Here is an 11322-nt window from a genome sequence, read left to right as displayed (position 1 = left end):
GCTCCCTGCCCATTCATGTATCCGTCTAGATACATGAATGGGCAGGGAGCAGAGGGATACAGATCCTTGGAAAATAGGCGACAGGTTTAGATAGAAGATCTGGATCGGTGCAGACTTGGTGGGTCGAAGGGCCTGTTCCTGTGCTGTAATTTTCTTTGTTCTTTTGTTCTTTGTACTAAATACACTCAATGACTTGGCCTCCACAGCCCTCTGTGACAATGAGTTCGACAGAGTCTCCACACTCTGGCTGAAGAAATTCCTCCTCATCTCAGTTCTAAAGGGTCATCCCTTCACTCTGAGGCTGTGCCCTCGGGTCCTAGTCTCTCCTACTAACGGAAACATCTCCACATCCATTCTATCCAGGCCTCTCAGTATTCTGTAAGTTTCAATGAAATCCCCTTTATCCTTCTAAAAATCCATCGAGTACAGACCCACAGTCTTCAACAGTTCCTCATTTGACAAGCCCTTCATCCCCTGGACTTTTCTTGTAAATCAGTGAACAGTCCCACTTCTGACCTTACAAGGAAGGGAAAGCCATTGAAAATCAAATGATTCAGAGGGCTGCCAGTTTCTTACCACCCATTTGCTTTGGAACCAAACAACACGAGTTATTTTATTTTTGTGGGATGTGGGTGTTTTTGGTTGTCCATTCTTAATTGCCCCTTGAGAGCATTCAGTAGTCACCATATGGCTGGGGATCTGGAGTCACATATAGACCAGACTGAGCAAGGATGGCAGATTCCCTTCCTGAAGCAGACTTATCTTTTCCTCCAAACAATTGCTGATAGTTTCATGGTCATGATCATTATGACTGAGACTAAGTTTCAGTTCATTAATTAAATTTAACTTTTCCTAGCTGCTGTGGTGGGATTTAGCATGGGCGTCAGGATTTACCAGTCCAGTGACATTACCATTATAGCACTATTCCCAGCAGTCACAGGCAAAGACATACTTTGTAACCAAACACATAAAGTTCTGGCAAAAGTTCACATTCAGTCACATACAGGTTCATCTGTATGCAAAGTTTATTGTCAGGATATATTACAAGGCTCCCCTACAATAATGAATACATAATCACTTCAATCAGATTTGTGGGCTGGCTCCTTAAGAGAAACACCACAGGTGAATCTCTTAAAGACATAAATATGATGTACATCATATACATTCCCAAAGGGCATCAATGTTATTAAGATTGTGTCAGTGCATCTCACTGGCATGAACCTTAATGAACCACTAATATTGAAAAAAGTATAAAAATGTGCTGGTCTTCAGTGGGCTCTAAAGATTTGAATATAAATGTCATTGTTCCTCCACCAACTTCAGAAAGGAGGCACTGGAAGCTTTTCATGTATTGTTTTGACCGATGTGGATATTTTGAGAATGGCAAAGGACTGGGGGATCCACTTCAATGGACAGCTGTTTCCATTATAAATTCTTGTTCTCGGCTTCACATCAACTTGGCTGGAGCCACGTAATGGGTTTCCTCTTTGTGATTGGGAATGGAGGCTAGCATGAGAGGATTCTGCAGCCTTCAACATCCCATGTCCTCTAATCTTGCACTACAGTTGAAGAATCAGTGCTGGGTCGATATTGCCGTGGACAAGACTACTGTTACAGTTCTGTATTGTGGATGGGAGCAAATGTCTCATTTGAGCCCAGTGAAGAACCTTCATCCTGATGAACCTTCATCTCACTAGTTAAAAGGAGCATATCCATTTCCTTCAAGTATTAAGTGCCACCAATGGATATCTTCATATTTCAATCTGGTTGAATGGCCAAACGTAAAGCAGAAGTCGTTCTGATGGATCCTTTTGTTAGTTGAGCTCACTTTCATCTCTGTGCACCTAATTACAATCTATTTCTGTTCAGACTACAGTGACGTCATCAACCAAATTCTTTTAAACAGAAATATACATAAACCATTTTCCAATTGATTGAAGGGTAGGGCCCTGGAGCTGAGAATTCCATCATGGTAAGGGATCATTTTCAATGAAAGAGAAACCTCCATTGCCCTGATGGCATCATGATAGAAAGGTTACCCCATCCCCATTCCCACTCTGCTGTAAAGGGTCCCAAAGGAGAGATCTCCCTCACTGTAAAAGGTCAATGAAGAGACTTCATTCAAAGGATCCTGAAGGAAGATTTCCCCTACTATAAGAGGTCACACTGAATAGATCTGCATCACTGTAATAGATCGTGGAGACACCTCTTCATTCTAAGGGGACCTATTGGAGCGATATTGCTTGCTTTAAGGGCTTCTGAAGGAGGAAGATACTTCATTGTAAAGAGATTGTGATGGGGAGATCTCCTTCACTGTAAAGGGTCCAGCTGGAGAGATCTCCTTTACTTGGAGGGGGACTGATGGGGACACCTCTGTACATAACTAGATAAATAAAACAATTATACAGACATCACAGCTGGTTTCATAGTTGTAAACTTTAAGACTGTACATCCATGAACAAGGCAGACATGTTGGGCGAGCGCAGAAGTCAACTCCCTTCAATATTTTCTCTTTATCCTTCCTTGGCTGTTGATATAGTAAAGGACTATGTCTTCAATGCTGCTTCATTGTTTAGAAGGGGTGTAGTAAAGGATGGGACAAGGTTAGAATTCAATATTTCAGACATGACAGTCTCCCTCTGTCTCTGCTTTTTGCTGGATTTGATTCGCAATCTGCCTCTGAGCCCTCCCGATTAAATGCTGACCAACGTATCAATCATACTGTAGGAGAAAACAGAAATTCCACAGGCTGAAATTTAGTGATCAAATTTACAATGAATTACATAGAATTTTACAGATCAGAAAACAAAAATACACATGTGGCACCCTTGTATAACAGTCTATTTCCTTCTCCCTTGTGTACCTCTCTAACCTCACCTTGAGTGCCATTACAGGTCACACAGCTCCCACTTTCAATGGATAGCATTTGGCTCCTGACTTCATTGCAGTTTTGGTTCAAACATTGACAAAAGAGCTGAATTCCAGAGGTGAAGTGAGAGTGAAGTGATATCAAAGCTGTGCTTGACTGAGTGTCACATCCAGAAACCCTAGTCAATAGGAATTAGGAAGAAAACTCGCTGCTGGTTGGAGACTATTCTAACATAAGGGAAGATGGTTACGGCTGGTGGAGGTCATTTATTTCAGCTCCAGGACATCTCTGCAGGGGTTCCTCAGGGTAGAGTCCTAGGCCCAACCATCTTCAGCTGCATCATCAATGATCTTCCAAAAATCTGAAGTTTAATGGAAAGTTGTGGCATAATTTCTAATCTCCATTCATTCATAACTATGCAGCTCATTCCAAGAACCTGTGCCTCACTCACTCTAGGAGTCCCAAAGTTTAGCTCCTTTCTGTCACTGTATGGCTCACTGAAATGCCTCCTTACCAATAGAGATAGTAGAAAAATGACATCAGGTAGAAAGACATCTTGCACCAAGCTTCTTTCTGGCAGTAGTTCAGTGTCTCATCGTTCATCACTGTCGCAGGATCGTACATTAACTCATTACTGTCCGTGGGGCTGTGAAAATATCTGCAATACACAAAGGGCATAGCCACCTGCTCGGATTTATCTTTTTGCAATTCCCACTCCATACCCTTCTATATCTCTAACCTCTTTCCTCCTTAACACCCAACTCTTTGGTCACTCCCACTCTTCCTTTCTTTGGCTCAGCAGTCAATTTAAATGATGCTGAGTCTGTAATATGGGAAGTGGGAGTCGATTAAATGAATAGGATGAAATCCATGGTATGGGAGATGAAAAGCTGGAACTCCCACAATCCCTCTTCCAACAGTTACGGGCCCCCGGAAATCTAACCTTGGGATCGCTGTCCACAATTTCTCATCCGACAATCTCCCTCTGTCTCCCTGCAGTTTCTCTCCTGATGGTTACTCTCTGCAGTTTTTCTCCTGACAGTCTCTCTCTCTTTCCCTGCAGTCTCTTTCTCTCTGCAGTCTATCTCCCTGCAGTCTCTCTCCTGATGGTTTCTCTCCCTGCAGTCTCTCTCCTGATGGTCTCTTTCCATGCAGTCTCTATCCTAATGGTCTCTCTCCGACTCCCCCTGTAGTTTCTCTCCGATGGTCACTCACTCCCTCTCTCTCTCTTACCCCGCAGTCTCTCTCTGTGATCGCTCTCCCTCTTTCTCTCTCTGCAGTTTCTCTCTTGATGTAGAGTAAATCACGTATATATAAACCAGGGTCCTAATAACAACCCCTCGGGAACTCTACTACAAACCTTCATCTAGCTCAGAATATTCATTAATCATTAATATCTGCTTCCTTTCACTCAGCCAAATTTATATCCATGTTGCTACTTGTCCTTTTTATTCTACGACCTATCACTTTCTTCGCAGATCTATTAGTTCATCATTAATCCATGCCAGGACAGTGTCCCATGTGCTTAAATCTTCCTAACCAGCCTCTTGTGGGGGACTTTGTAAAAAGCTTCTGAAAATCCAAGCATGCTATGTCAATTGACTCTCCTTTATCAATCTTGTTATAACATCTTCAAAAACATACATCAAGTTCATCAAACACAATTCCCCATTCACAAATCTCTCTCTCCCCCTAAGATTTCTCTCTTTCCCCAAGATCTTTCTCTCTCCACCAATGATCTTTCCCCGTGATTACTCTGTTTCTCTCCGAAAACTCTCCCTGTGATTTCTCTCGCCCTATACTCTCTCTCCCTGTGATCTGTCCTTGGTGATCTCTCTTTCTCTCCCCAACATCTCTCACTCTCCCCGGTGATCTCTCTCCCTGGTTATCACTGTCTCTACCTGTGATCTTTCTTTGTCTCGCTCTCTCCCTGATAACTTCTCTCTCTCTCTCTCTCCCTCCACCCCAGAAATCTCTTCCCAGTAATTTCTCTCCTATGATTCAACCTGGTTGGCTGACAAATGGGAAATGGATTTCTCCTGTTGACTGTGTTTTACAAAGTAAATACGTTCCTTCAAACGGAAACACATGCCTGTAAAAAGGACACAATTTGTTGCACATCCTGAATTGCTCAAGAAGCTGATGATGAGCTAACATCCTGAACCACAGCAGTTCATCCCCATAATAAAGTTCCCTGCCATACTGGTGGATCAATCAAGAGTATTTTTTTCATTCATTCATAGGATGAGGGTGTCACTGGCTAGGCCAGCATTTATTGTCCATCCCTAATTGCGCAGAGGTCAGTTAAGAGTCAACCACATTGCTGGGAGTCTGGAGTCACATTTAGTCCAGACCAAGTATGGATAGCAGTTTCCTCTCCTAGAGACCAGATGACTTTTTTCCTTGAAAATCAATTATTTCATGATCATCATTCAGTCTTTAATTCCAAAATTTTATTGGATTAAAAATCCATGGCAGGACTTGAACCTGGGTCCCCAGATAATAAGAGACAACAAGGTGCAGGGCTGGACGAACACAGCAGGCCAAGCAGCATCATAGGAGCAGAAAGGCTGATGTTTCGGGCCTAGACCCTTCATCAGAAAAGTTCCCTGCCCAGATAATAACCTGTGTCTCTCGATTAACAATCTCGTGATAATACAACTAGGCCATCACCTTCCCTTCAGTATTTATCTGACTCACCTCCAAAGGTTATAGAAGAGCAGAGGGATATTGAGACCAAGTGTCAGCCATTCTTGTGCACACAGGAACATGATACAGAACAATCCATGGATGGAATATTCTGGGAGCACCAACTACATCAGGATGGAAAAGGAATGTTAACACAAAATGTGACAAACCAACTAAAATCAACACATTCAAATATTAACCAGCAGGGAAGAGACAATTTGAATAAAAAGATAAATTTATTTTTTATAGTCGATACAATAAAGAGATGCCTCACAGAGAAATATTTGTATCACTTCCCACACAAATGTGGCATCATGTCTTCTGTAATCAATTGCAGGTTCTCAGACTAGATGTAATTTGATTTCTTTAATTACTTTTTTCCTTTCAGTTTTCATCCCAGTACAACCTCAGGTCACATGGACATAGCAAGAACGGCAGATGCTGGAGACAGAGTCAATACGGTATGGAGCTGGAGGAACCAGTTTCAAAATCTCCCCACCCCTGGCCTCATCGTAGGTCCAACCCTCTCTCTCATCCCCGACTCCTTGACCTGACACTACCTGTCCACCTCCTTCCCCACCTATCCATCCCACCTTTCCCACTGACCAATTCCCAGTACCCCTACCTGCATCCACCTATCGCCATCCCACCTACCTTCCCTCAGCCCTACCCCTCTTCCTTCTCTTTATTTCCCAGCTCCCTTCCCCCTCCCCAGTCTTGATGAAGGGTCTAGGCCCAAAACGTCGACTCTCCTGCTCCTCTAATGCTGCCTCAACTACTGTGTTCCTGCAGCTCCACACTGTATTGACTTAAGTCACATGGGCATTTGCCAGAACCAAAAGTCTTGCAAGGAAATCCAATGACACCATTTCAGAATATTCTCTAATGCACAAACACGGCAGTGGACCATGCTGTGCCTTGAGCCTGCTCCGTCATTCAATAATATCACAGTTGATCGGATTACTCCACATTCCTGCATGAAAACGCAAGAGATGAGGTCAAGAGCATTTTCAACCACCAAAGGGGGGAAGTTGCAGTCCTTGAAATAAGAGGACATCTGGAATGTTCGGGGAGTGGAACGCCCCATCTTGGAACGCCCAATATGAGGCTAGTGCCACTATTTGATGAACAAATATTCATTCTTCATTTGCAGGTCGATGGGAATGTCTCCACTTCCTCATCAGAATTCTGTTTTCAATGTAATAGTAGTCTAGAACTCTTTCAGTCTTAGCTTCAGTGTGAGATGTCTGTGGCAACTTATTTAACTCTAACTCTAACTGCCTTCTGAGCCTCAATTAATGAAGTTATGCCAAACACTTCGTTTGAATTATATTCTTTCTTAAACAGAATTTCAGCTATCCTGACATCTGCTTGTGTTTTTACTGCAAATTCTGCTGACGGACTTTGTTTAGCCATCGCTCTAGTCACCACACACAACAAAAAATACTCGGAGATAGTAGGAACTGCAGATGCTGGAGAATCTGAGATAACAAGGTGTAGAGCTGGATGAAAACAGCAGGCCAAGCAGCATCATAGGAGCAGGAAAGCTGACGTTCACAAGCTTCAAAATCTCCCCTCCCCCTACCGCATCCCAAAACCAGCCCAGCTCGTCCCCGCCTCCCTGACCTGTTCTTCCTCCTACCTATCCCCTCCTCCCACCTCAAGCCCCACCCCCATCTCCTACCTACTAACCTCATCCCGCCCCCTTGACCTGTCCATCCTCCCTGGACTGACCTATCCCCTCCCTAACTCCCCACCTACACTCACCTTTACTGGCTCCATCCCCACCGCTTTGACCTGTCTGTTTCCTCTCCACCTATCTTCTCCTCTATCCATCTTCTATCCGCCTCCCCCTCTCTCCCTATTTATTTCAGAACCCCCTTCCACGCCCCCATTTCTGATGAAGGGTCTAGGACCGAAACATCAGCCTTCCTGCTCTATGATGCTGCTTGGCCTGCTGTGTTCATCCAGCTCTACACAAAAAATACTCGGGACCTTTTCTTGCAACTGTTCCATCTGTTTAGCCTCACTTGAGCTTTCCATGATTATAGGCGAAGCTATAACTTTCACTTCTACTAAATCACTCCTCGGCAATAAATTGACTCCATCCACAGGTAGTTTGGTAACTACCCTGACTACCACTAGTCCAGACAATAAGTCACACGTCAACTGGACTTTGTACAATGGAAATGGGATATACTCTGCACCTATCCCATTTACTAATACTTTAGTATTTATTGAATTCCATTGAGGGAAAACTAAATCCTTCTCCAGCAAAGGAGTTTGAGTAATTCCAATACCTCATTATTAGAAAATATACAGTTAGACAAAATCCTTATATAAGTCATCTATAAGAACGTAAGAACATAAGAACCAGGAGCAGGAGTAGGCCATCTGGCCCTTCGAACCTGCTCCGCCATTTAATAAGATCATGGCTGATCTTTTCATGGCCTCAGTTACACTTACCCACTCTCTCTCCATAATCCTTAATTCCTTTACTATTAAAAAAATTATCTATCTTAGCTTTAAAAACATTCAATGGGGAAGCCTCAACTGGCTAGGGAAGTCCACAGATTCACAATCTTTTGGGTGAAGAAGTTCCTCCTCAATTCAATCCTAAATCTGCTTCCCCTAATTTTGAGGCTATGTCCTCTTTTCTAGTTTCACCTGCCAGTGGAAACATTCTCCCTGCTTCATCTTATCATTCCCTTCATAATTTAATATGTTTCTATAAGATCCCCCCTCATTCTTCCAAATTCCAGTGAATATAATCCCAATCTATTCAGCCTCTCATCATAAAATGGCTCTTGGATTGGGGGAAGGCAAATTCTATCAAAATAAAGCAGGATCTGGCCAAAGTTGACTGGGAACAGCTCCTTGTGGGTCAGTCTACAGCAGAGCAGTGAGGAGCATTCAAAAAGGAACTGGGGAAAGTATAGGTCCAACATGTATCCTTTAGGGGGAAATCTAGGAACATCAAGTTCAGGGGGCCCTGGATGTCTAGGGAAATTCAGGACTGGATGAAAAAGAAGAGAAAGACTTTTAGAAAGTCCAATGGGAGCAATTCAGCTGTGGACCTAGAAAAATATAGGAAGTGCAAGAGGGAACTTAGGAAAGCAATTAGAAGAGCAAGAAAAGGAGCCATGATTAAAGGACCTGCAATCAGGATCAGAGTCTGAAGTTGTTTTATAAATACGTTAAAGAGAAGAGGTTAACCAGCAAAAGAGTAGGGCCCATATGGGACCAAGGGAGTAACCTGTGTTGAAGCTGGATATTGCAGGACATTGGAACAGTGTTGAATGAAAACTTCGATCTTCATTCTGGAAAAAGGAGAAGGTAGGTATGGAATCCATGAACAGGGACTGTGAGGAACTTGCACAGTTTGAAATAGGAAATGGGGAGGTACTGGAGACACTGTCAGGCTTAAAAGAGCCAAATCCCTTAGCCTGGATAAATTGCATCCCAGGCTACCATGGGAGGCAAGGCAGGAAATAACAAGGGCTCTGACACAAATTTTAATTTCTTTCTGGTCACGGGTAAAGTGCCAGAGGACTGCAGGACAGCTAGATGACCCAGGGAATTGCAGGCCAGTGAGTCTCATGTCAGTGGTAGGGAAACTATTGGAAAAAATTCTGAAGTAGAGAATTAATATCTATTTGGAAAAGCATGATTTAATTAGGGACAGTCAGCATGGCTTGTCAAAAGGACGTCATGCCTAACAAAATTTGTTAGAATTTTTTGAAAATGTGATCAAGTATATAGATAAGGAAGGTTCAGTCAATGTAGTTTATAAAGATTTTACCAAAGCTTTTGACAATGTCCTATACGGGGCACTGATTGTGAAGATTAAAGCATATGGAATTCAGGGAACGTTGGTGAGATGGAACAGAAACTGGCTCAGTATCAGGACACAAAGGGTAGAAGGCTGTTTGAGCGACTGGAGGCCGGTGTCAGGATTACACCTACTTATTGTTTGTTATGTACATAAATGATATAGAAGAAAATGTGGAGGGAAACTTAAGCGAGTTTTGCAGACAGCACCAAGATTAGTAAGGTGGTTAACAGTGAAGAAAACAGTTGTAGGAAACAGGAAGATATAGATGAGTTCGATCAGATGGGCAGGGCAGTGGCAGAGGTATTTAACCCTGATGAGTGCAAGGTGATGCACTTTAGAAGAAGAAGCAAGATGAGGGAGTAGTTAATGAATAACAGGACACTGGATACCTCAGAGGAAGAGAGGGACCTTAGAACAATTGTTTAAAAATCCTTGAAGTTGGCAAAGCACATGAATAGGATAGTTAAGAAGGTATATGGGACATTTACTTTCATCAGTCATTGCATAGAGTATGTTGGAGTTATACAGACGTTGGTTAGCCCACAGCTGTAGTACTGTGTGCAGTTCTAGTCACCTAACTACAAGAAGGATATTATAGCACTTAAAGGGGTACAGAGAAGGTTCACCAGGATGTTGCCTGCGATGGAGAATTTGAGCTACAAGGAGAGACTAAATAGGCTTGAATTGTTTTCTTTAGAGCAGAGAAGGCTGAGAGTGAGACATGACTTAGGATTATGAGAGGAATGGATAGGGTGAATAGAGAGCAGTTGTTCCCCTTGGTTGAAGGGTCAATCACGAGAGGGCATAGTGTTAGGGTAAGGAGCAACAGATTCAGAGGAGATTTGAGAAAAAACATTTTTATTCTAGGTGATGGGAATATGGAATGCACCACCTAGGAAAGTATTGGGGGTTGGAAACCTTACAACCTTTAAAAAATATTTGGATGAGCACTTGAAATGTCATAACATTCAAGGATATGGGATAAGTGCAGGAACTTGGGATTAGTGCACTTTTAGTGGTACTTATATCGGTGCAGTCTCGATGGGCCAAATGGCCTGTCCTGCGCAGTATGACTATGACTATATGACTAAATCTCCCTCTACTCTTTTTAAACAGAAAATAAAGCCCCCTCTACTCTTTTAAACTGAAAGTAAAAGTTCCTCTTCAGTGTCCCCTCAAACATTCCTGGAACAGGTACAGCCTAGAGTTAGATACAGAGTAAAGCCCCCTCAAATATTTTAAACTGAAAATAAAGCTTAGTCTACCAGTTTTTATCAAAATTAAAGCTATCTCCACACCGTCCCCATCAAACTCTCCCAGGACATGACCCGCATGTGATTAGATAGAGTGTAAAGCCTCCTCTACTCTTTTAAACTAAAAGTTAGACTCTTTCTACATTGCCAGCTGCAGATGCATCTGTCCATGACAGTGTCACTAAGTGTGACCACCACACGCTCTCTGAGAAGATAAAATCCAATCTTCATATTTCAAGTACCTTACAGGAGTGAATATGAATATCTTTTATTGTCACATGCATTCAATATAAACTACAGTCAAAAGTGTGTATCATCACTCGTGCATAAGGGCCATTCACAGAATAAAACAAAACAAGATAACTGAAAGAGAGTCCAACTTTTCTTTCTCTGTAGCTACACCATGCTGCTGTCAGAGTCCTGCTCCAGGCTTTCCAGCTCACATCATGCTGCCACCGGATTCCTGCACCAGGCTTTCCAGCTCACACCATGCTGCCATCAGAGTCCTGCTCCAGGCTTTCCAGCTCACACCATGCTGCCGCTGGAGTCCTGCTCCAGGCTTTCCAGCTCACACCATGCTGCCACCGGATTCCTGCACCAGGCTTTCCAGCTCACACCATGCTGCCGCCGGAGTCCTGCTCCAGGCTTTCCAGCTCACACCATGCTGCCGCCAGAGT

At 43.1% G+C, this 11322-nt stretch overlaps 1 protein-coding gene across 1 annotated transcript in view; it reads left to right on the top strand.

Moving 5' to 3' along the window:
• LOC125483089 (dynein axonemal heavy chain 6-like) overlaps window positions 1-11322 on the top strand; it is a 343417-nt gene that overhangs the window by 21370 nt on the left and 310725 nt on the right. The window contains 1 exon segment of the mRNA XM_048596614.1: window positions 6905-7013. Coding sequence (XP_048452571.1) covers window positions 6905-7013 — 109 coding nt within the window.

The sequence above is a fragment of the Rhincodon typus genome, chromosome 5 (assembly GCF_021869965.1).
Source record: "Rhincodon typus isolate 14 chromosome 5, sRhiTyp1.1, whole genome shotgun sequence".
Classification (NCBI taxonomy): domain Eukaryota; kingdom Metazoa; phylum Chordata; class Chondrichthyes; order Orectolobiformes; family Rhincodontidae; genus Rhincodon; species Rhincodon typus.
Note: the sequence above shows the minus strand (reverse complement) of the source record. Positions and strands in the feature narration are given on the sequence as shown.